This window comes from Oncorhynchus mykiss, chromosome 4, assembly GCF_057628025.1.
Source record: "Oncorhynchus mykiss isolate SJ-2025 chromosome 4, ASM5762802v1, whole genome shotgun sequence".
NCBI lineage: Eukaryota > Metazoa > Chordata > Actinopteri > Salmoniformes > Salmonidae > Oncorhynchus > Oncorhynchus mykiss.
This window is the reverse complement of record NC_143025.1, coordinates 65,176,344-65,202,500: the sequence shown is the minus strand read 5'-3', so window position 1 is coordinate 65,202,500 and position 26,157 is coordinate 65,176,344. Positions and strand designations below refer to the sequence as shown.

General features: G+C 42.0%; 2 protein-coding genes across 19 annotated transcripts in view; one reads left to right on the top strand and one right to left on the bottom strand.

Annotated features, from left to right (window-relative positions):
• LOC110522177 (A-kinase anchor protein 7) overlaps positions 1-23,662 on the bottom strand; it is a 52,556-nt gene extending 28,894 nt beyond the window's left edge. The window contains exons 1-7 of the mRNA XM_021600338.3: positions 22,966-23,662; positions 21,817-21,957; positions 21,214-21,362; positions 18,265-18,401; positions 17,442-17,602; positions 16,711-16,823; positions 15,568-15,715 (exon numbers count right to left, since the gene is read on the bottom strand). Of these exons, the coding sequence (XP_021456013.3) occupies positions 15,568-15,715; positions 16,711-16,823; positions 17,442-17,602; positions 18,265-18,401; positions 21,214-21,362; positions 21,817-21,957; positions 22,966-23,305 (1,189 nt within the window). The 5' untranslated portion in view covers positions 23,306-23,662. The remainder of the gene's footprint in view (positions 1-15,567; positions 15,716-16,710; positions 16,824-17,441; positions 17,603-18,264; positions 18,402-21,213; positions 21,363-21,816; positions 21,958-22,965) is intronic.
• The window catches only part of epb41l2 (erythrocyte membrane protein band 4.1 like 2), a 94,724-nt gene continuing 90,140 nt past the window's right edge, over positions 21,574-26,157 (top strand). For 11 of the 18 annotated variants that reach the window (XR_016495382.1, XM_090232670.1, XM_090232668.1 and 8 more), the window contains exons 1-2: positions 23,559-23,748; positions 24,728-24,891. The gene's annotated coding sequence lies outside the window, so the exon portion shown is untranslated. Of the gene's footprint in view, positions 21,715-23,555; positions 23,749-24,727; positions 24,892-26,157 lie in introns of those variants that run through there. The other 7 variants (XM_090232671.1, XM_090232665.1, XM_090232659.1 and 4 more) reach the window with 2 other exon arrangements.

Here is a 26,157-nt window from a genome sequence, read left to right as displayed (position 1 = left end):
ATGACTTTATATTTGTATGAAGGTCAGCTTTACTCACCGTGACGCAGTAAAAGTGGTCAGGAGGCAGGTCAGCACACAGATAAGCAGCTGCACACTAAAGATAACAAGGCCTTTCCCATCACCCTTCTGGATTATGACTGGTGTTAATGATCGCTGCCATCACTCACTACACTAGATGTATGTTTCCAGTTGCTACCCAAGACGTAAATCATCCAAAAAGGCAAAATATCAGCAGGCCAAGCCTAGCAGATATACCACACAAACTGTTGTTACACAGTCAAGGCCATTATCATTTCAACACACTTTGGAATATACAAACCTCAATTTACAGTGTATAACAAAATCTGTTTGAAATGCCAGGCATAGGATTTAGGTAGCACAATTTATAATATTACGACAATATAATCAATACACACAGTACATGCTAATTTGTACAAATACAATGTAATGATGCCTCCAACTTCATGAGTAAGAGGACTGTCCAATAGGCCTTAGGTAAGTGGTGAAATCATTCTATATCTCCTAGACATAGTTCAGCAGGACAGCTCAAATGCTTTTTCACGCTCTTTTGATAAACTAGGCCGGAAGGAATTGAGCATGTGCAAACCCAACTGTTGATCCTCTTACATACACAAAAACAACAACACTGGGTTTCTCTACATTACCACTGTGCTACAGAAATGTCCAGCTCACAAATTCCTTGTAAATGTGTTCTGCAGCTGCAGGCAGAGGAGACAGAACATCTTCAGAACCCACCAGTAGAACGCGCCTATCTCCACGCTCAACCACACTACCTACCTCCCCTACTGCCGCTGACAGAACAGAGAAGTAGGCTAGCTACCACACGTCCATTTTACATTAGCTCAACCCAACATGGCATGCTGAGATGAAATCTAAAGAAGAAAAAAAACATACCCTGATGCACATTCTTATGGCAAAGGCCATCTATAAGATGACCCATAGAGGAAAACAAAAAAAACATTTGAGGATTATCCCAACTCTATATTTGAACAGTGATGTCAGCCAGGAGAATGTAAAACAGTCTCCTCCAGGATTAAATGTAAACTTTTTTTTATCCAGTTGGGGAAGCAAAATAGGTCCAGAAATAGGTTCCTTCCGAGTCTGACTGTGACCTAGATTTAACGGTGATGTGGCGAGTTACAGGGACACTAGTCTGTGAGGGCATTGTCACCGTTTTTTAAACACGCCTAAGCGCGATTAAAAAAAGAAAGAAAAAAGGACACATTAGATTATTATTAATCTACTGCTACACTGGTGAACAAATAAAAGAATCAAAAACATTTATCAGCGTGACCTTTGGCTGAGGGTAGCATAGAGAACGTGAAAATCCAGTGAAGATTACATTACTTGCTTATCCTGCTCTTCCCAGCTGCCACAGAGGAGTTGGTGAATTATGGTCAGCACCACGGTGGATTACTAAACAATTCACAGATTCTACATCCCTATACGGAAGGCAGAGGAATAGTAGGATTATGTAAATATATGTATTTAAAAACAATCTGACATGTAACACAGAGGAATGAGGAGGAGGAATCTGTAAATATCAGTTTAAATTGTTTGTTTTTTTATGAAAAAAAGCAATACCAGGATGCATCATTCCAAAGCAGAAACACTGGAAATAATGTAGGCCTAGCTAGCCTATATCTAAAAAGGCAAATACATTACTAATAGAGTCGTAGCTGAAAATGAAATTTTTCTTCTTCACCTGGCAGTGAACTCCCCTGGAGCAGCCTCTCATTCCATAGATACCATAGTAATCAAATCAGTGCATGACATCTCAGCCCCCCCCAGACCGATGAGCAACACAGATGACATGGAACACATGGTGGCACCGCCATCTCAGGCTGGGAAAGTTCCATAATAGGGCTGAAGAGGATTTACAAACGTCATATTTCTGAACTGACATTTGGCTCAGCATAAATTTACAACGGCGTTAGTCAAACATGACTCTCTACACTTCTCAGAGACTCTAGAGAGGCATAATTCCCATGGGAATTTACAATATGAAAGGAACCTGGCACAAAACAGATTCACAACCCAGGCACACTATCAAATTTAAGTCACACACACCAGGGTTGAGGGATATCTGCGATAGAAGACCAACAAGTGGTTGATTAAAATGCAAACAAATGAGGGGCAAGAAGATGACTATTGGGCGACTGACTAGTCATGAACTTTTGGGTGGGGGCATTGTCATGTTGTCTTTCATTCATAGGTGATTCAGTTGTTTGGTCCACCACCTGTACCGTTTTAATACACAGTAGAAGGGGAGATTTGAAACTGTCTTCACAGGGAGATTTGAAACGGTCTTCAGACAGGCTTCAGAAAGACAAGTTGAACTAATTAACAACAATAGCAGTACAGCCAATGTGATAATTCATTGAAAGTTGTGTGTGTTATGGTCTTTGGGTCATGGCTTCTTATCCACAGAGGGCCAGTGTGGGTGCAGGGTTGTGTTCTAACCAAGCAGTAACACACCTGATTTAACTAATCATGTCGTGATTGAAGTCTATGATTAGTTGAATCAAGTGTGTACTGGTGGACAAGAACAAACGCCTAAGTCCACATTGATCTCTGTGGATACGATTGGACAGCCCCCTGTATTGAGTGCTACGTTCATGATGAATAGTAATGATCAGTTTATTTTAATAACTTTAGGGGAGATTTATATCAGCTCATTTTACATAACAAAATGTCGGTTTGTACGTTTTTCACATTTGGAAATGAATTAAAATTGATCATTTAAGATGTGGGCTTACTTAGAGCACATTCTGTTTCTATTAACCCCAGTGTGGATTTCACATATTTTATCAAATATTTTTGTCTTATTAAATTTCATTGTAAATAAAGTCATAAAACTTCACACAAGAGATTAATCTTTCATTTGATCTCTACTTTTCTTACAGAAATTAGGGCAGTACATGTTAGAAATGGCTAAACTTAGATTTGGGTGGGCTTAACAGGTAAACTTAACCAATTCACAAAAGATTCAGCGACTGGTTGGTCGGACAGCTCTGACAGTCAAGCATAAAAAAATGCAATATATTCAACCCAGGACTCCCAGTGTTAGAGGACCTCAGATAGAAACACACGAAGTAGACCTAAAGTAATGTACTGCTGGGCTAGATCAAACTCACACGGAAAAGGAGCAGACATTACAGAAGCAACACCAGGCAGGACAAGAGGCCCCCTGAGATTATTCTGCATCGACGATGAGAGTGACAACATGAAAAGGTCACAAACACTAAGCCCAGACATAGACAGATACAGAGAGGCAGGGGGAAAGAGAGGGGGGAGAGAGAGCAAGAGAGAGAGAGAGAAAAAGAGCGATAGAGGAAGAGGGAGACTGTAAAGGAGGAGAAAGAGAGCAAGAGAGAAATCCATAGACTCATCATTCATGCATTCAACTTTATTTTCTGTAAAAAAAACATCATGACATTTAGATATCCTAAAATCTATTTCCTAATGAATACAGCACATTCTGCCCCAGACAGAAATAACTAAATCGTTAAAAAGCAGAGTGATTCTATCATCTACAATATGAAAGGAACCAGCCTAAAGCATCCTTGGCAGTTGGCACAAAACAGATTCACAACCCAGGCACACTATCAAATCTAAGTCACACACACCAGCTTTCCCCAGAGTTGCCACATGGATTAACCTCTTGCCCAACCTTAGAGGGTGAGTATGGCAACAGTGTTTTTGATATAGAGCGGTGGTGTCAGCTCCTTGTCATGGGCTTCACAGCTGGCTGCTTGTGTGAGGTGAGAGGGACCCCTGTGCTGTGTCCCGTCTGTGACACCACAGTGTGACTCGGTCAGGGGAGGAGAGCCAGTCAGCAGTCATCCCATCACAGGGCCAGCTCAGTAGCTCATGGTCCCCACAGGACAGGGCCTGACCCACTCTTCCTCCTGTCCCCCTCCTACCTCATCCTCCCCCTTCTGCTTTCCCCATCCTGCTCCTCCTCCTCCTGCTTTCCACCTTCCTCATGGAAGACTGCTTTATTTTTTCAATAAGTGTCACATTGCATGCATAAGTGTCAGACAGTGGTATGCAAGTGCTTTGAAATGTGTATGTCCCACGTATGTGAGACCTTAGAAGGCTTAGCTTACATGTCTATCGTGTGTTCGTTTTCTTTTTAATACAGGCAACATTTGTTACGTCTAAATGTTAACCACCGACATGAGTCAGATATGACAAGAATCTTCAATGAATCTTCAGTGCATTTCCTGCCATATGTATTACTTACAAGTACCAGGTAGAGCAGAAGCATCTTGTTAAATTAAATTCCATACGGGAGCAGAGATCAGAGGGCTGGGGAGAGACCCCAGGCCTGCCTGCTCCCAATGCCAACTACACACATCTAGTGGATGAGTCCAGGAGAGCTTGTCCAGCTCGCCTGGCACTGCTGCCCAGCCATAGCTTCATCATGAGCCCAGAGGCAGCTGACAGAGAGGAAAATAGACAGACTAGTGAACTCACATCAGTGTTTATGTGCACTACAACCCAAATTCTATCATAATATCACTGACAGTCACTATCATTTTCATTGTGTGTGTGTGTGGATTGTTTTAAAAAGAGAGATTGGCCATGGAGCAGAGCATTGGGTGTGATCTATTTCTGTCATGTATAACCAACACATATTCCTTTCACATCCTCCTGAATCAACACCCTTCTTCCACTCTGTCGCCTGCTTGCTGACAGTTTCCTGATCCAGTTGGAGTCCTTCCAGACCAACCCTGAGCGCCAGGCTAATTAACATCCCATTTCTATTGGAACCATGTTGCCCTCAACCTGATGCCTCAGACCTGTACCAAAAGCTCTGTGGACCAACTCATTACAGAGGGTGAAAAAGATCTTGGCTAAAGCCCTACCACTTTCTTCTCATGTTTCGTTGTCAACCAGTGGGCTTGGGAATTATTGGGTCCCTTGATAAAGATAAGCAAAAAAAAAAAAAACATTCTAGAATAAGGAAGCAAAACAGCCCCATAACATCAAATGATGCACCGCCAACAAGTCTATTACCGGTACCACTATTTTCACAGGCTGTTTTGACAGCAATCTGAAGCGAGATGTCCGTTTGTTCAGTATGCAAAGGAAGCTTTCAGACAAAAAAAAACACCACACACGTCGTCACGACAAACCAAGCCAGAGGAGAGCACTGTGGAGACGGTCAGTGCACATGAATTAGGCTGCGCCATTCCCTGTTCCCCACAATGCTTTATCCCCCTCTTCTCACCACTTCAGCTCTCAGTGTGTGGGCTAATCATTTCCCAGCATACGGGCGAGCTCACGCAGACAACCCATCTCCCTCACTGTGGGTGCATTAGACTTTTGCCAAGCTCGTTTGTCAGACCATCACTAAGCTACAGCAGACAGAGCTATCTCCTCTCACTCCCAATGATTCATACAATCAAATGTGCAGACCTGCTTGCATGGAATGAGCCTTTTATGTCATGGCTGCAGTACTCATCACAACCACAAGTTGTCTACTGGGCAGCACAGAGCCAGATAATACAGGCACAGGCTGGTTACAGTGCATTTAGTAAATCTATTCTGGATTACTGGCTTTAGTAGAACATAATCAAACATTCCAGATATTGATGGAGGCCAAAAGTAAACATATTCGTGGACTTTCAAACAATTAGGCTAATTAGAAAAAAGGTCTGTTCTGCTGTTTACTCAGTTAAGAGGCTGTGAGAATAGAACAACGTGAAAGTGAACGATTGCCAAGGACACATCCTGAAGTGATTTATTCATCCAGAAAATAAAACAAGCTGGGAATCAGAACAAACAAAACAGGCACTAAAAGAAGAAGAAAGAGATGACAGCAATTAGGAGTGTCTACTGATTGTCAGAACAAACCTCTGGGGAATATCAAGGCAGGTCTGAACAACAAGCATCTTAAACCTCGTAATGTTAGTCCCTGGGAAAGAGTTGACCAGATAACTTGGAGGAAATGCATTGCCTTCACAGACAATTACCTTCTAAAAAAATATTTACCTCCCTCTGCTGGTAAAATATGAACACAGCAAGGCGCTTTAAATTCCATTTAGTAATATCCAAGGCCGTTTGCAAATAAAATCTGAGCTAATAAACAATTACATCCCTTGCTACATTGAGAGAAATAGGCTAATTAATTGCAGTAAGAAAATTCCCACTTCACAATAACTATTATATTCTTATCTTGTTAACAGCGGTGTAAAGTACTTAAGTAAAAATACTTTAAAGTCCTATTTAAGTAGTATCTGTACTATACTACTTATATTTTTGCCAACTTTTACTTCACTACATTGCTAAAATAAAATCATGTACTATTTACACCATACATTTTCACTGACACCCAAACGTACTCGTTACATTTTAACAAGAAAATGGTCCAATTCACACACTTAGCAATACAACATTCCTGGACATACCTACTGCCTCTGATCTGGCAGACTCACTAAACACAAATGCTTTGTTTGTAAATTATGTCAGAGTGTTGGAATGTGCCCCTTGCTATCCGTAAAAAAATAATATTATTGTGCCGTCTGGTTTGCTTAATATAAGGAATTTGAAATGACTTATACTTTTAGGTTTACTTTTTATACTCTAAGTATATTTGAGCAATTTCATTTACTTTTGATACTTAAGTATATTTACAACCAAATAACTTCAAACTTTTACTCAAGTAGTATTGTACAGGGTGATATTCACTTTTACTTGAATCATTTTCTTTATCTTTACCTTCACTCAAGTGTGACAATTGAGTACTTTTTCCACCACTTCTTGTTAAGACTATCTTGTTAAACTTTCCCTCAGGTTCAGTTTTCCTCCCAAACTCTGGAGTAAATCAAGTTGTGCATAACTCATCTTGGATCCCATTCTTCAACTCCACCACACTATGTGTAACATTTGTGTGAGCTAGCCAGGAGAAGATTCTACAAGCAAGTAAAAAGATAGAACCACCTCCTAAGAGACAAACCTGGGATCAACTTAACATTAGAGAAAGCGCCAGAACAACATCAACACGTGGGTCAAATGTAGAACATAAATGAAGTGAGTGCCTTCCTACACCAACTGGAACAGCCTCAACTCATTGTAGTGTGCAACTATTTGAAATGCGTTGGTCCTGCTGAAGGAGGTGTGTTAAATAAAACCAGATAGTCTTATCCGGGTGATTGAAAGGGCATTAAATGACATTGAGGACAGGGAATGTGAGTACCTGAGAGGCGTCCTCTAATCCATGCAAGAAATGAGAGGAGTAGAGAGAAATAGGTAGAATAGTCCCTGATCACAGCCGCCTTGCTGACCTCGAGACACATTATGTCCTGTTACAGAGAGTCCAGGAGGAAAAAGTGCAGAGCCTCGGAGGAAGAGATCAGATGCCTCCGTGAGATGGCCACACCCCCCCCAGGCATGGAAGAGAAGTACAGACCACACCACACCTCAGCACCACTGGTAACACAACATCATACCCCAGTACCTGAGGTCACTAAGAATAGATGGGAATTTAGGAGAAGTGGGGCAGAGAGACAACCTGTCATACACCAGTGGGTTGATGCTGTTTATACTAAAAACCAACCTAAAGGGGCAATATAAAGAAGAGAGCTTACCTGACATATCACAAACTAATGAATGTGTCAGAGTCAGCCCAGACCTTCGAGCTGAAAGAGAAGCTACTGTGGAAGTCCACAGACAGGGATGAGGAGGACTACAGCCACGACCTGTTCCAGCGGAAGTTCCTCCGTGCCATCGAAACTGGACTTCTAAGTGATGCCAAGGATGAGTGAGCCACCACCACAGTCGTAGAGAGGTTACATCCAGGGTCTACATATCCCATCCGAAACCCACCAGCTGAGGTCCGACGTCTGGGAGATGAGGAAGGTGTTCCTGGCAGCAATGGAGGCCACCACTCAGCCATCACAGGGAGGAAGGTGCACTACTCAGCCATCACCAGGGGAAAGATACACCTCTCATTCAGCCCAGAGGGGAAGATCTACCACACAGACCAGCCAGAGACCACAGGGATGTGCGGCGTGTCAAGAGGCACACACAGGTGAGCAGTGCTACCACGTTCTGCTGCGGTGAGGAATGGGATGCTGAGAAAGGATCAACAGTAGCTCCAGATCACGTGTCCCACCTAGAGCCAGACTCCCAAACCACAAGAGACACACAGCACCAGCACAAAAAACAGCAACGACAACAGCAACCAGGTAGACTAAACACACCACTCACCACTAAAAGCCACAACAACAGCTCCAATCCTGAGTCTATATGAACTATGTGGTGACAGGGCACAAAACACAGCTCATCAATCTGATTGGAAGGTAATGTCTAGTCAGCTGCAAGCTTGATGAAATCACTGTGGGACAACAGAGCTCAAGCAAGCATCATCAACGAAGCCTGGAGGAAGAAACACCTCCCCACACCACCCTCCGACCCATTGAAGAGTTGTTGGGGCCCGGAACACTGACCTGACGGGACTAGCAGCCTATCAGATGGAAATCCCCTTCACTGGCTAGATGAGGTACAGTTCAAACTGAGCAGCTAGACAATGGAAGCCACCACAGCTCCCATCCTCATGTCAGACAACCCAAGTGGGGCAGAGAACCCCATTTTTGGATTCAATGTTATTGAGGAGGTGGTGAAGGCCCGCAGCACCGGTCACAACACAGACACCATTCAAACAGTAAGTGCTGCATTCTCTCTCACAGCCAAGACTGCACAGATGGTGTTGAAGCTCATCCTGGTGAGAACAGGCTGCAGGAGGATCTTCTTGTCTGCCAACAAAGTCATAACCATCCGTTTACCTGCACATGTAGGAGCCAAGTTCAAAGGCCAAGAGATATTATTCACACCCAGTGAACTACACACCCTCCCCCAGTGACTGAGGGGCTGGTGAAGACTAAAACACTTGGGAACACTTGTCACCATTCCCATTGCGAACACCAACAACCACCCCCATCGCACTCAACCAGTGCATAATCCTAGGCCACCTCCTGACAGTGAAAACTGTGTTTCCTGTCACCAATGACACCCAAGCAAAGTGTTTTATTGTCAACCTAGCCCAAGGGAGTCCAGAACAGCAGAGAGAGAGAAAGTGGAAAGCAACAGACCAGATTGGTACCCTCCAGTCAATGTGGATCACCTGACAGAGGAAGCATGAGAGAGATGTTGCATAAAGCCTTAGCATATGATGTTGACATCAGTTGTATCCCATCTCTGGACATGTACATCACCTTGAAAGACCCTACACCAGTGCAGAATACTTACATCTCCAAGCCACTCAATGCTGAGGTAAAAGAGTATCTCCAGGACCTGCTAAACAAAGGTTAGGTAACCCAGTCAAGGTTACCATGACAACCTGGTCCACCTGTTAAGTTCTCCACGGAAGAGTACAATCTTCAGGAAGAACATCAGGTTCTTGGGGTAGATGGTGAGTGGAGATGGATACACTATGGACCCCAAAGACAACTCCCCAGTAAATTCCTTAAAGAGAGGAAATCAGACAGTGGGAGAACTGAGAAAAATACTGAACTTCCTCTGCTACTACAGGCCATACATCCCAGACGTTTCCAAAGTAGCCTTGCCACTGTATGCCCTACTAGCCACCCAGACACTCCACAGAAACCCATTCTAGCCTCAGGAAAGGAGAAAGAGCACAAAGAACAACATCCAAAAGCCTTCACATACTCCCATCAACTGGAACTCTGACCATCAGGAAATCCTAAACAAGCTGATAGGTGGTGCGGAGGGGCAATCTATCCTAGGTTATCCAGACATGACATAACCCTTCATACAGCTGCTTCACAAGATGGACTGGGAGCTGTCCTCTATCAGCGACAAGGGGAAAGGATGGATGTCGTACGGCTCACAGACATTGACACCACCAGATAAGTTCTTAGCTCTTTCAGGGACTACTTCTACCATGCCCCTTCCTTCGTTGTCTACACAGACAACAACCCACTTATGTCCTCACCACAGCCAAGCTGAACGCAGCTGGGTTGCAGAAAATAATTTGAGAACCAGCTGCTCACAAGATTAAATGAACTGAGTGGAGTACGTGGATCCCACACCACCCCTTATCACCTTGAAGGGAATGGTCAGGTTGAGAGGTTCAACAAGACGCTGCTCCGAATGTTGAGAACCTTAAATGAAGAGACAAATACGGACTGGAAAACCTCACTTCACTTCTATCTTCTGTTTGGAAGGTCCCCAAGACTCTGCATCGACCTGCGATTCGACCTCTAAGTCAATGGCAGAAAAGGAATCTACCAGGACTACATCACAAACTAGCAGGAGAGAATGAAAGAGGCATACAACATTGCTGAAAAGGAAGCCACAAAAGGGTCTGAGAGAAAAGTCATTACGACAGGAAGGTCCATGGTCAGGAGCTACAACCCGGAGACAGTCCTTGTGAAAAACCTGTCTGAAAGAGGAGGGCCAGGCAAACTAAGGTTGTACTGGGAGGATCAAGTCCATATAGTCCTTCAAAAGGAAACACCCAAAGAGTCCGGTGTATGAGGTGAAACGAGATAATGGACAAGGAGGAAAAAGGGTGCTCCACAGAAAACTCCTGCCCTGTGACCGCCTTCCTTTGGAGAAAACCGAGGAGACCACATGCCCAGGTACAAACACATCAAAGACAACACCCCAAACCCCCTCCCATAGACCCAAACAAACAGGCAGAGCATAACTCTGACAGTAACTCCGATGACTATGAACTGAGATATGCCCTGCCCAGTCGCCACAGATCCAACTCTGGAGTGGAGAACACCGCTATGGATCCAGAAGTTGAAAGTCGCTGGCTCCCCTGCCTACTTGCCCCCTACACACCACATGTCCCCTTGCACATCACATTTCCCCTGCAATGCACCACATTCTCCCCGACACATGGAGAGGTCTGTGTGAAGGAATCTGGTGAGGAGTGTGGGGCCAGAGGGTAAGGACACAGTGGGTGAGCAGGTGCCAAGTCTTATTAGTCCTGAAGACTTACCACCTTCATCCCACGAAGAAACTGACATCAGCCCAGAATACTGACATACGGTGCTTTAGGTGAACCTTCAGTGATTGACAGAGACATTAATATGGTGGACGTTCAGATTATGCCCCAGCGTTCATTCTCTAAAGCACTCCCAACACTCTGGAGACCCTGGTAATATGGTTATTGTATGTGTTTGATATTAACAAAAACTGCCAGTATACTCTTATGCTCCACTGAAGAGGAACATGAGGTCTGACGTGTGTAGCCTATGTAAACAGAATGTGATTTTGTTGGCTGAAAAGATATCGGTTTAGTAAGGGAGATGAGGTATGGTTACCTTAAACTTCTAAATTTGTATTTGTATTTATTATGGATCCCCATGAGCTCTTCCTGGGGTCCAGCAAAATTAAGGCAGTATATACATTTTTTTTTAAATATCACATTCACAAATCTCCCAACTCATGGCCCTCAGGCCCCTACAGTACAAAATCCATGTTGCCGTGTGTGTGTATGCATGTGTCCGTTTAAAAAAAAAAAAGAAAAAAAAAAAAAAGAAAAAAAAAAAAAAAAAAAAAAAAAGATTGCTTGCATCAGTTACTTGATGTGGAATAGAGTTCCATGTAGTCATAGCTCTATGTAGTACTGTGCGCCTCCCATAGTCTGTTCTGGACTTGAGGAATGTGAAGAGACCTCGTGGCATGTTGTGTGGGGTATGCATGGTTGTCCGAGCTGTGCGCCAGTAGTTCAAACAGACAGCTCGGTGCATTCAACATGTCAATACCTCTCATAAATACAAGGAGTGATGAAGTCAATCTCTCCTACACTTTGAGCCAGGAGAGATTGGCATTCATATTATTAATATTAGCTGTCTGTGTACATCCAAGGGCCAGCCATGCTGCCCTGTTCTGAGCCAATTGCAATTTTCCTACTCCCTTTTTCTGGCACCTGACCACACAACAGAATAGTAGTCCAGGTACGACAAAACTAGGGCCTGTAAGACCTGCCTTGTTGATAGTGCTGTTAAGAAGGTAGAGCAGTGCTTTATTATAGACAGACTTCTCCCCATCTTAGCTACTGTTGTATCAATCTGTTTAGACCATGACAGTTTACAATCCAGGGTTACCTCAACTTGCTCAATTTCCACATGATTTATTACATGTGCTTCTTCACCTGCATTGCTTGCTGTTTGGGGTTTTAGGCTGGGTTTCTGTACAGCACTTTGAGATATCAGCTGATGTACGAAGGGCTATATAAAATAAATTTGATTGATTACAATATTTAGTTGAGGTTTAGGGTTTAGTGAATGATTTGAACCAAATACAATGCTTTTAGTTAGAAATATTTAGGACTAACTTATTCCTTGCAACCCAATCTGAAACTAACTGCAGCTCTTTGTTAGGTGTTGCAGTCATTTCAGTAGCTGACATGTGTAGTGTTGAGTCATCCACATACATAGCCACACTGGCTTTACTTAAAGTGGCATGGCATCAGTAAATACTTTTTTTAAAGTAAGGGGCATAGACAGCTGCCCTGGGGAAATCGTGATTCTACCTGGCTTTTGTTGGAGGCTTCCATTAAAGAACACCCTCTGTGTTCTGTTAGACAAGTAACTATTTATCCACAATATAGCAGGGGGTGTAAAGCCATAACACATACGTTTTTCCGGCAGCAGACTATGATCGATGTCAAAAGCCGCACTGAAGTCTAACAAAACATTTCTCACAATCTTGAAAAAAAGTGCTGTGCTTGTTAAATGTCCTTCCCTATAAGCATGCTGAAAAGTTTGTTGTCAATTTGTTTACTGTAAAATAGCATTGTACCTGGTCAAACACCATTTTTTGGCTTACAGGCTGATTGGTAGGCTAATTTGAGCCAGTAAAAGGAGCTTTACTATTTTTAGGTAGAGGAATTACTTTTGCTTCCCTTCAAGAGCTTGGGGCTACACACTTTCTAGTAGGCTTAAATTGAAAATATGTAAAATAGGAGTGGCAATGTCATCCACTATTATCCTCAGTAATTTTCCATCCAAGTTGTCAGACCCCGGTGGCTTGTCATTGTAGATAGACAGCAATCATTTTTTCACCTCTTCCCCACTCACTTTACAGAATACAAAATTATAATGCTTGTCTTTTATAATTTGGTTAGATATACTGGGATGTGTAATGTCAGCATGTTGTTGCTGGTATGTCATGCCTAAGTTTGCCACTGAAAAAAATCCTTAAAAGTAGTTGGCAATATCAGTTGGTTTTGTGATGAATGACCCATCTGACTCAATGAATGACGGAGCCGAGTTTGCATTTTTTCCCAAAATATAATTGAAGGTGCTCCAAAGTTTTTTACTATCATTCATCATGTCATTTAACTTTGTTTCATAGAGTAGTTTCTTCTTTTTATTCAGTTTAGTCACATGATTTCTCAATTTGTAATACATTTTTCAAATCGGTTGTGCAGCTGGACTTATTTGCCATTCCTTTTACCTCATCCCTCTCAACCATACAATGTTTAAATTCCTCATCAATCCAAGAGGATTTAACCATTTTTAATAGTCATTTTCTTAATGGGTGCATGCTTATTAGTGACTGAAATAAGTCATTTCATAAATGAGTCAAGTGCAGTGTCTGTTTGCTCCTCATTACACACTCTTATACACTATATTAGTCCCAGCCTTTGGAACTTTGGTTTTTCTAGATATGGCTACTATATTGTGACCACTACATACGATGGATCTGGATACTGCTCTCAAACACATTTTGAAAAGCAGTATCAGCATTAGTAAAGATGTGATCAATACATGTTGATGATTTCATTCCTGTGCTGTTTGTGACTACCCTGGTAGGTTGACTGATAACCTGAACCAGGTTGCAGGCACTGGTTACAATTTGAAGCTTTTTCTTGAGTGGGCAGCTAAATGGAAATATGCACAAGTCTTTTGGATAATGTGCCAAGATGTGGGTCCATTCCCTTTCAAGTGTTTAATGACATTCCAGGAGATACAGACTTACGTTTTAGTGTTGAATATCTGGAGACATTTTACATTTTTAAGTAGGGGAGGGTGAAATATGACTATTTATCCATTTTGGCATGTATTGAGCAATTATTGTGCAGTACCAGTATGGCCACTCTTGTTTTAATGTTGTGGTTGCTTCTTCTATGGTGGGCTCGCGCTGTTGCAGTTGAGAGTAGTTTGCCAACTGAGTCACCAGCAAGACAGAAGCACCAACATAAAATACATACATTTCCTTTATTTTAAAAGGTAAGCGAGTGGCAAAGACACTATTTAAAAGAGTAATGTTTCCGTAGTATGTTTGTTATATTGTTATGTAGCATTTATGTTCTAATGAACTTGTGAAAGTCCGCTAGATAATTTAGCCGTAGCAACACTAGCTTCCCTAGCCAGCTAGCAATCTAGCAAAATGAGAATGCATTTGATTCATTATATTGTCATGTTGATGACTGTATAATTATATTGGATTTTGATATATACTGAACAAAAATATAAACACAACATGTAAAGTGTTGGTCCCATGTTTCATGAGCTGAAATAAATTATCCCAGAAATGTTACATACGCACAAAAAGCTTTTCTCTCAAATGTTTTGCACAAATGTGCTTACCCAGTAAGTGAGCATTTTTCCATTGCCAAGATAATCCATCCATCTGACAGGTATGGCATATCAAGAAGCTGATTAAACAGCATTACCATTACACAGGTGCACTTTGTGTTGGGGACAATAAAAGGAAACTCTAAAATGTGCAGTTTTGTCACACAACAGAATGCCACAGATGTCTCAAGTTGAGGGAGCGTGCAGTTGGCATGTTGACAGCAGGAATATGCACGGCCCCATGTCACAAGGATCTGCACACAATTCCTGGAAGCTGAAAATGTCCCAGTCCTTCCATGGCCTGCATACTCTCCAGACATGTCACCCATTGAGCATGTTTGGGATGCTGTTGACGTGTATGACGTGTATGACATCATGTTCCGGTTCCAACCAATATCCAGCGACTTCGCACAGACATTGAAGAGGAGTGGTACAACATTCCACAGGCCACAATCAACAGCATTATCAACTCTATGCGAAGGAGATGGTGTTGCGCTGCATGAGGCAAATAGTGGTCACACCAGATACTGACAGGTTTTCTGATCCACGCCCCTACCTTTTTTTTGTAGGCATCTGTGACCAACAGAGGAATATCTGTATTTCCAGTCATGTGAAATCCATAGATTAGGGCCTAATGAATTTATTTAAATTGTTGGATTTCCTTATATGAACTGTAACTCTGTAAAATCTTTTAAAATTGTTGTATGTGAGGTTTGTATTTCTGTTCAGTGTATATACTGAATTTATATTTGTATTGTTATTACTTTTATCTATGAAATGGCAGTTGAGAGACATTTGCCAAGTGAGTCAACAACAAGATGGAGGAACCAACATAAATATATTTCTTATCTTTATTTTGAAGGTCTTGGCTCCCTTTCTTCAACTCCACCACACTATATGTGTAACAATGTCAATAATGCTGAGAGCAGATGAGAATTTCAGTCATAATAAAAAAAGCCTCACGGTGTCTACTCACCGAATGTAACGGAGGCCTCTTGGTGGTAGTATCCATCTGGGGTCTTTTTCTTCAACATTGAGCAAAGGTCCAGCCTGATCACCCTCTCGTCTCCAAAATGATGCTGAGCGTAGTCAGAGTACAGCTCAGGGTCCAGCTTCTTCACACCCTGGGAGAGAACACAGACATACACACAGAGACATGGGGATGTGCTCGCTGTCATGTTTGACCAGATATGGATGTTCTTGAACACACCCATCCACCCTGACCCCACACAGGAACACGTGCACGCACAGGAGGAACACGCAGGAAACGTGTCATCCACCACCAACAAACAGATTAAGCCGGCAGCTCTCATTTTCCCCTCCAACTCCCAGGTCAAATCCTCATCCCTCCTGCCAGACCAGACCATCTACTAATATCTATCTACTGCCATAACCATCAGTCACTTGGCCATGATGGCAACCATAACCCTCGGTCACTTGGCCACGATGGCAACCATAACCATCGGTCACTTGGCCCCGATGGCAACCATAACCATCGGTCACTTGGCCACGATGGCAACCATAACCATCAGTCACTTAGCCACGATGGCAACCATGTCAAATAGTGGGCCGCTGTTACAAATATACATTCTCTCAAAATGAACATTTAACGGGCCTGCTTCCTTCCACGTGACAGTGACGTAGACTAAAGATATTGTACGCCATTTATAAGCTCAACAGTATTCACAGGAATAACCTTTCCTCATTTTGTATCACTGTATTATAATAGGGTATGATAATTCATACGCTCCACAACTACTGATTTTCATTCCCAAGTCTAGAATGATCATGCAGAGACTTATTTCATGATAACACATTATTATAATCATTGACATTAAGACTCCAGACAGCCAGATTTAAGTCAATCAAGATTATACGAGCCAGAATAGAAATGTACACCTAGCTGTGAATGACTCAGCGTCACTACCCTCCACACATTTCATCGTCTTACCTACGCACCCACATAAGGTGTCCCTCAAAGGCAGAGAAGCTTGTCAGTCTGAAAGGAGAGTGAAGCTGCCCTAGACCTCCACACAGCAGTGTTGTTTGTCTGTCTGAGTCGGTGTTGTTCTCAATGCATGCCATTCCAGCCAGAGTGATGAGGAGTGATGAGGCTCACCTGACTGCGTAGCTTAGGAGCTTTGGACAGTTTCATGAAGGTAAGGTGGGGCTTGAACGCTTTGCCGTCGCCGGACGAGAGGCCTTTCTCCTCAAATGTTTTCCTCACAACCCCTGGAGCGAATGACCACAGAGACAGAGAGAGAGGTTGATGGGAATAACAACAGCAGAGCCATTTGCAATGCAGGACAGCGAGGGAGAGAGCAACTTTAGCCCAGGATGGTGTAAGATAAAGAGATAATCAATAGGAGGAGAGAAGAGGAGAGGGCGGGTGTATAGCGGTTAGTGGAAGTACAGGAATGGGCAGGACAGCTGCTGATAACATAATCCGTTAGTGTCTGTATTTAGGAAAGCTTGCGCCATCTAAAAAAAACTGTTTCATTGGAAACAGTAAGAAATATCTAAAAAGAAAAAAAATAATAATACCAAATATATACGATTTTGCTAAAGAGAGAAAAAAAAGCTAAACATTAAATATTATTTTATGAAAAATGGGTAAACAAAACTGTGCTGAGTGCTGACCCTTGGGCTGACCCTGATCCTCATACATACAGATTTATCCTGAATTGGCATCCCAGCTCACATCTATATACGACTAACATATAGCTAGCAAGGCATGGTGAATGACGTCAAAGATTACGCACACGGGAGAGAAGCAGAGGGAGGAGGAGGATGGGGGGAAAAAAGGCAGAGTGGGTGGGGCAGCAGTAGCCGACTAGCAGTAGCACCCACCTGTGATCTGGGCCAGCGTGGCGAGGTGTTCTCCCTGAGCCAGCTCTACGAACGCCACCTCATTCCTGAAGTGTCCGATGCCGTGGAAGGGCAGGATGAGCTCCCGCCCCCGCAGCAGGTCCCGCAGCACTGCCTTCATTTGGTCCACTGCACACACCGCCCTGCAGTCAGCACAGCACAACAGCCAGATCAATCCCATGGCATTAATCCCCTCTACATCCTCTCTCCATCCTCTTGCTCTTCCCACCACACCATGCTCACACAGTAGCCACTCAGGCTAATACATAATTCATCCCTGCAGTTTTTAGTGATGCAAAATTAAATTGCCTGGGATGTGTACAGTCAGATCTATAGCCATTTGTTTATCAGAGGGAAGTTGTAGGCCTATATATATTCAGTGATTATAGAGGTTAAAAAAAGAGGACATTGTTACCTGCATTGTGTTTTACTGTATTTGTATTATTATTTTAAACTATTGACAAATTATAGATGAATCAATATCGTCGCTACAACATTTTTATTTATTAAGGATCCCCATTAGCTCTTCCTGGGGTCCAAACAAATGAAGGCAAAATGATGAAACACATTACACCACTACATATCTACAATACAACATGTATAATACCACCATACATTCATGTGTGTGTGTAGAGTGTGCGTGTGCGTCTCCTCACAGTTCGCATTGTTCCAAAAGGTGTTGTTTTATCAGTTTTATTAATAAAATGCGTAGGACATAGAAACAGACAGAATTATTCTACTACAATCCCGATCAAACACGGTGGCTATCTGGTTGAAATAGTTGAAATCAGCTGCAGACACTCACAAGTTGACTTCCTCTTGACTGGCCAAGTGAGTCACCAGCAGCGTGATGTGAAGACTGCCCACAGGCACCAGAGCCCGTGTGAGTCTGGAGTCTCTCTGCATCACCAGGGCCTGCACCACCCCCACACCTTCACTGATCTGCACAAGTAGAACATGCCATTCACCCTCCTGCCATCCAGCATTTATATATAATAACCAGAGAACCTCCCACATACAAATCAATCAAATGTATTTATCAAGCCATTCTTAAATCATCTGATGTCAAAAAGTACTGTACAGAAACGCAGCCAAAACCCCCAAACAGCAAGCAATGCAGGTGTAGAAGCACAGTGGCTAGGAAAAACTCCCTGGAAAGGCCAGAACCTAGGAAGAAACCTAGAAAGGAACCAGGCTACGAGGGGTGGCCAGTCCTCTTCTGGCTGTACCACCCCTTCCCCGTGGGATTGAAAGCAAAGAAAGTACCAAAGTCTAAATAAATATACATAATTGGTTTGTATGTGTGGGGCTTTAGCTGAGATTGTTCTTTACTTCCAGGGCTCAATTGTTCCTTGCCTAGCACCATTCATTCTCACTGTCGATAATTCTAATGTTATAACTTCTAAATGGTTAAAAAGTGGGGTGGTTGCCATCTCAGAGCCAACATTTGTCTGCGCAGCAGTACTGTCTGCCAGCAGTAATCCTGTCTGATTGATGGAGAGATTCAAGGGGTTATCATCGTTAAGTAACATAATAGATTCAAAGCATTGAATATTTAAATTCATGCTCTTCAAAATGTATTTCAGTCTGAGGTCCTGAGCACTCTGGAGCAGGTTTTCATCAAGGATCTCTGGTTCTTTGCTCCGTTCATCTTTCCCTCGATCCTGACTAGTCTCCCAGTCCCTACCGTTGAAAAACATCCCCACAGCATGATGCTGCCACCACCATGCTTCACTGTAGGGATGGTGCCAGGTTTCCTCCAAACATGACGCTTGGCATTCAGGCCAAAGTGTTCAATCTTGGTTTCATCAGACCAGAGAATCTTGTTTCTCATGGTCTGAGAGTCTTTAGGCTCCTGTTGGCAAACTCCAAGCGGGCTTTTTACTGAGGAGTGGCTTCCATCTGGCCATTCTACCATAAAGGTCTGATTGGTGGAGTACTGCAGACATGGTTGTCATTCTGGAAGGTTATTCCATCTCCACTGAGGAACTCTTGAGCTCTGTCAGAGTGACAATCAGGTTCTTGGTCACCTCCCTGACCAAGGCCCTTCTCCCCTGATTGCGCAGGAGGGCCGGTCAGCCAGCTCCAGGAAGAGTCCTGGTGGTTTCAAACTTCTACCTGTTAAGAATGATGGAGGCCAGTGTTCTTGGGGACCTTCAATGCTGCAGACATTTTTGTACCCGTCCCCAGATCTGTGCCTCAAGAAAATCCTGTCTCAGAGCTCTACGGACAATTCCTAGAACCTCAGGGCTTGGTTTTTTCTCTGACATGCACTGTCAACTGTGGGACCTTATATAGACAGGTGTGTGCCTTTCCAAATCATGTGCAATCAATTGAATTTACCAATCAAGTTGTATAAAATATTTAAAAAGGATGATCAGTGGAAACAGGATGCATCCGAGCTCAATTTCGAGTCTCATAGCAAAGGTCTGAATACTTATGTAAATAAGGAATTTCTGTTTTTTATTTGTTATAAATTTGCAAACATTTCTAAAAACCTGTTTTTACTTTGTCATTATGCGATATGGTGTGTAGATTGATGAGGGGGGAAATGATTTAGTCCATTTTAGAATAAGGCTGTATAGTAACAGAATTTTGAAAAAGTCAAGGGGTCTGAATACTCTGAGTGTACCGTAAACTTTTGAAACTGCACTATGAATTTAAATCCAATAGCCAGAAGCAGGAGCCAATGGGACGCATTGAACTAGAGAAATTCAGGTTAAAGTAACTGGGATATCATTCCATATACTGAGGTCGGAGTAAATTGATTTGAGCGTTCTGTTAAAGTTTCTGGCAATGGTTTTATCCATGGAAGGAAATATATCTACTCCCAAATATTTAAAATAGGAAACAATTAGGATTCCATAAGTAGAGATGGCGTCCTCCATCGGGGGCTTGAGAGGCAATAGAGCTGATTCGGTTAGATTAATTTTATAGCTTGAGATGAAGCTGAATGTATCTATGATCTTAAATGTATTTTTGAGCGACTGAGAAACAATGTCTAGAAATAGTAAAATACTGTCAACATATAACGAGATCTGTAGATAGAGAAATTGGTGTTATTTCCTTCGATTGATGAATTACCTGGCCAGAGGTTCCAGGGATATAAGAATAGCAAAGGCGAAATTGGATCGCCTTGTCTGCTGCTTCGAGTGATTCTGAATGGAGCAGAGCAGAATATCTGTTATAACTATGGCTAGGGGATTGGCATATAGTATTTCAATCATATTAATGAAATTGGAGCCAATTCCCATATGTTCCAAGACAGACCAGAGATATGACCATTCTAGTCTATCAAAAGCTTTTTCTGCGTCGAGAGATAATACAGCCCTAGGAGCTGTTGTTTCTGATGAACCATCTAAGATATGTAATAGTCGACAGAGGTTATACGAGGATAAACGCTTTTTAACAAACGCACGAAGTTGCGTAAGTCTCGAGATGGGACGACAACATTTAAAAAAACAGTATAACATTGTGTTAATCAAAGATATTATTATTTTCATTAAAACCTTTATTTAACTAGGCAAGTCAGTTAAGAACAAATTCTTATTTACAATGACGGCCTACCCCAGCCAAACCCCATTGCCTTTGATCAACACAGATGTTAAACTGTTTTCTATGTAGCAGTTGTTTTGTGATCACATGCTGTATGTATTCTAAATATAGTGAGTTTATATGGACACACTATATAGAGAAATACCCCAAAATAAAATAAAAATGAATTTTTCAACAAAAATATATCACTAAATTGTACCTTGGGATTTGTGATGGGTATTGAAACAAAGTAGTTTGGGCGTTGTGTTTCCTTCTTCTTCTTCTTTGTATCTGCATCCTCTTCACTTTCTACCCGACCACTTGCACCTCTCTTTCGTTTATTTTTCAATTTGGCCTCTGGCTTGGTAACTGGGGGAAATGTAACACAATGATATTAGTGTTGTACAAGAGACAAATGTGTGATTCCGTTATTCTGTAGTTGGATTTGACTGCCCTCCTGTAAAACCAACTGCCAGTCAAGTCAACAATGCATTATTCATCGCCAGTAGGCAGCTGGAGAAAATTTGAATGCAAGGGCAGCTGCGGTACAAGGAAGATCCTTGCATCAATTGGCAACTACAAATAACCAGTCATTATAGACTTACAGAGTCGGTGCCGCTAGTCAAATTTCTGCTCTCCTACTCGCCCAGCCAGTTAAAATGGAAAGAAACCATCAACTGGTCACACTATGGGAACTACTGAGAACATCCTCTCAATGAAGGTATGTTACAACTAACTGTGTTATATTAGCCTGGATATGTTGATTTGAGTTAGCCTGGAATCAACTGCAAAACAAATAATATGGCATAAACGGTTTACTTACAGCCGAGGTCCTTCCATATTGCTGTACTTGCAAAGGGAAGTTCGGACATAAGATTGTCAGAACATTCAGATGACTTAAACTTCTGTTTCCTTCCACGTGGCTTCTTGGGTCTCTTCTTGATCCTCTTCACTATTTCATGTTCTGAGGAACAAGGGGGAGATGATGACAGCATGTGGAAGGCTAAGATGGATTCTTCAAATACCTCAGACATACTTTTCAAGAAAAAGTCTCTCCAAGTATCTGGATGAATGTAATTAATGTTTGTAGCTAGTGAAAATAAGCTATTCATTGGAAGTAGTTGAGCAACTGCAAAAACTGATCGTTGTACAATTTATGGTCTGACTAGACAGATTGTGTGTGTGTGACTCCACCCCATCCACTGTTCTGCGTCGGGGCAATTCCACAGTAACAGAATTACACTGAGACACAGATCTTTCACTTAAAAAATGTAAACCAAACAAAAACTATTGATTTCAAAGTTATAAAATATATAACTTTATGCACAAGGACAATTTAACAAGTTCCACAGAAACTTTTATAAAAACACATTTACAGGAATAACACTGCAGATACAAAGTTATGGTTCCAGAATAATACAGAGGGAAATTTTACCATAATTCTGTTAACAAAAAGTTTCCAGTAAAACATGTTTTATTTACTGTCTAATAGTGATTGTGCATAGAGTTCTGTGGTCATTGTGCATAGAGTTGTTACCATGGAATTGCCTTTTTTAATTTATTTTTTTACCTTTATTTAACTAGGAAAGTCAGTTAAGAACAAATTCTTATTTTCAATGACAGCCTAGGAACAGTGGGTTAACTGCCTGTTTTGACAACAGCAAGCATGTAAACAGTATGCTAGAAGGTCAGACATCTTGTGAGAGTGACGATACTATAATTCTGATATTAGGCCATGACACTGGCCACCACTAAGACAGTACATAATAACAACAACATACTGTACTTGGATGAAAACAAAGGGGCGTCTGTCTGTTTGCGCAACATGTCATCCAATAAATTACTGTGGGATGCACTGTCAAGAAGAGTACTTTCTTACAATTCACTAATCATCATTTATGAGTTTTCGATTTCAGTGATGATACATGTAATGAAAACAAGCACCACAGAGGGTAGGATAAATATTTCTCACCAGGGGCAATTAGCTCCTTCACATTGCAATGCAAGTGACTCTCCTCAGCAGCAACTGGATCGGTTGATGCACCATGTGCAGGTGACAGCAGGTGGTCGTTGCCATGTTCAGTGCTGTTTGTCTCAAGCTCGACAGCATAATCAGTCCCGGTGACCGGCTGCATTTCAATGAAGTTTACCTGACCTTGAGGTAACACAGACACGTAGCAACTGTTTTGACGAGCTTTGATCAAATTCCGCGAGGCACCTTGTGCAGTTCGCACATTGATGTTTTCAGCTACAAGCACTCTTTGAAGCAGACAAATCCCTCTCAATGATTTAAAGAACTGAGGTCCTAGCATGAAAACCTAAACGAGATTCACCAGTTAGCTAGCTACATATTTATAGAATTTGTGCGCAAGACAGCTTACTAACATGTGATCAGGCCATGGGATTCAGTCTTACGTGCTAGCTAACTTTAGCTAGCGCCTGCCACCTGTTGAAATAAGTCAAATTCAAGTTAACGTTAGCTCGCTAACTAGCTCTAACCTCGATAGCATGGCTACGACAGCAGACCGGCTGACTTAAAGGAGCATGTGCCTGGACAAACGTGTCACTCACTCATTCAAAAATAGTAATGTGTTGCTTACGGCTAGCATAGCTAGCTAACATGGTTCGCTACACATGTAAACACAGGACTACGGATGCTCAAAAGGATCAAATTACATACGCTAATGACAAAAACTAAAGTTAACGTTGTCATATGACATTCTCGTGCTCAACGCTACAGTTTTGGAACATCATGGTAATGTTACCGTTTGTGTTTGTTTGTCTGTAAACGACTATTAAATCAGCTGTTTACTCTTCAGAATATAAAAAAACATCAATACAGATGTAGTGATGTTGATTAGTAACACACTTTGTATTTGACACTGTTACTGAAACAATGTTTCACTTTCTGCTAACTGATACAGTAACGTTAGCAAGTGATAATAGGGTGAGGTCATATTACAATATTGTACAGGTAACGTATTTACGAAATAATACGTTTCCTTCAACAGCTAAATTCAGAGCACTCATTTCTCTCACTAAATGCTGAGAGTTGTCCGTCACTTGTCTGTGCCTGTCCTGTGCTACTTTTTAAAAACAAATAGCCAGCAACAGGTGGTGATATAGTATCAGTTAATGCGCTATTGCCTCAGTTAGACTAGGCCACAGAGGACCCCAGGACATGGTTTGTAACGCACACATGCTGTGTAGGTGGTGTGGTGAACAAAATAGATCAGAGCTCTTATAACTAACTATCTGAGTACTGTTTATCTCTTCTCTTCATGTATATAATAATTGAGGGGAAAAGACTCATCAAATCAATACACACCTTCTTGTATTTGTGTTAGTGACAGTTATCAGCTTTGTAATTTCAGCCATATATTGCCTCTTGTAAAAGAACACAGAAGTCACATACATTGAGGTGATCCTGAAGGACAGATCTCTCAACAAGCCAGTAGTTTGTCATCATATAACATTGAGTCCAATTCACCTGCTGAAGCTTATGCAGTATTGAAATGACATTAAAAACATTAATTTCATTTCTGTTCAAACTCCATGAGAAGAGAAGAAGTACACCACACTCCTTCCTTGTTCACCATCCTCTCCTCGGGTAACACCTGTATTGTTTGCGGAACAAACAGTGCCTTGAAAGTGTAAGGTTCACATATGTGCTTGTCTCTGCCTTTCACGCCTTTGTTTGTGTTGTAACTGTAAACCACTGGATTTGGTTTCAGGTTGTGGGGGAGATATCTGCCATCACAGAAAGGGAACAGGTGTAATAGCAGGACCAGTTTGGCGACTTGTTCTTGAACTAAACAGAAGCAGACAGGTGAATGCATGGAATGTCTCTCCCCACCTTACCCCTTGTGCCCATGTCACTTGTAGTACAGTCTCTGAGGTGAGTAAGAATCTGAAATGCCTATATTTGCTTAAAGTTCCTTCCTCCAGGATATGTGACATGGGGTGCAGTGTTACACAACAGCAACCATTCATAGAACCACAATTAAGATGTTTTACATGTAAATTGTAGCCATGTAAAATCAAGACTTATTTTTACACTGAAGTATTCTTGAAATGTACAACGTAATCTCAAAGATGTGTAATTGATTGCGGTATGTGCGGAATGTCAGCCATTAAAGGCATATGCATGCCGTCATGAAACAGATTATAATGTGGAGGATTAAAATTTATGGATTTTTAGTCATTCCATCAGCTCCACTGTCATGCACCTGTACATGGCAGTCATCCTGCGTCATGGAGGGTATTACATGAAAAGGTTATGAAGAGAGCAGTTGCTGTTGTCTCAATAATCAGTCAAACAATGACAGTGGAGCTGCTGCTTTAAAAAAGTAGAGGATTTTGAACCAGGCTGCCTGTGTTCAAGGCTCAGCCCCAAGGTAGCATCGAGAGGATTTATTTGCACACAGTGTGTCAGTCACTGCTCCAAGTACTTCTTCTTTCTCCCTCTTAATCCACTGTTGACTTTAACACTAGCCATCCTCATTGGTCAGCAGTAAGGAGAACTAGCGGATACTCTATTTTCATCCCATTGGAATTTGCTTCATTGAAGGCAAACCTGGACCTAGCTTTTCTACCACAGGTGATGTTAACCTAGAGCAACCTCTTTGCCAACAAAAAGTGAGCAGCCAGGATATCTTTTAATGCAGTTTTTAATGCATTTAATATCTACAGCACGGGCCAGATGGTGAATTGTGAATTCTTCTAACTAATCCCTTTGGGTAAATCTGCATAGCCACCATGTTCCGGGATTTGACAAGAAACAACAACCCTGGGTGGTTAAGAGAGAACAGTTTGATTCCCTGGTAGTATCACTGCACATATCATGCTAATCAACTGGAACTAGGATTTATCTGTCGTTAATCTGTAATTGAGAATCAGTGGTTTAAACAGGAACAACACTATTGAGGTATATCATTTCTCTTTTACTTCTGGTTTTAAATTCTACATGGGTGTGGTCTTGTTTCATACCTCTGACAGCATGCACAACTATTAAATTAATACAAGATGGGCATAATTCTCCCTTTGTCTTTGTTTGCACCTGTATTTCTTGGGATGTATCGGTGGACCTGGCTGTCATCTGGGATCATGTTCATCTTCTGCTGGTGAGTTGGATGTTACTTTTACCTTGATGTGTGAAGAAAGA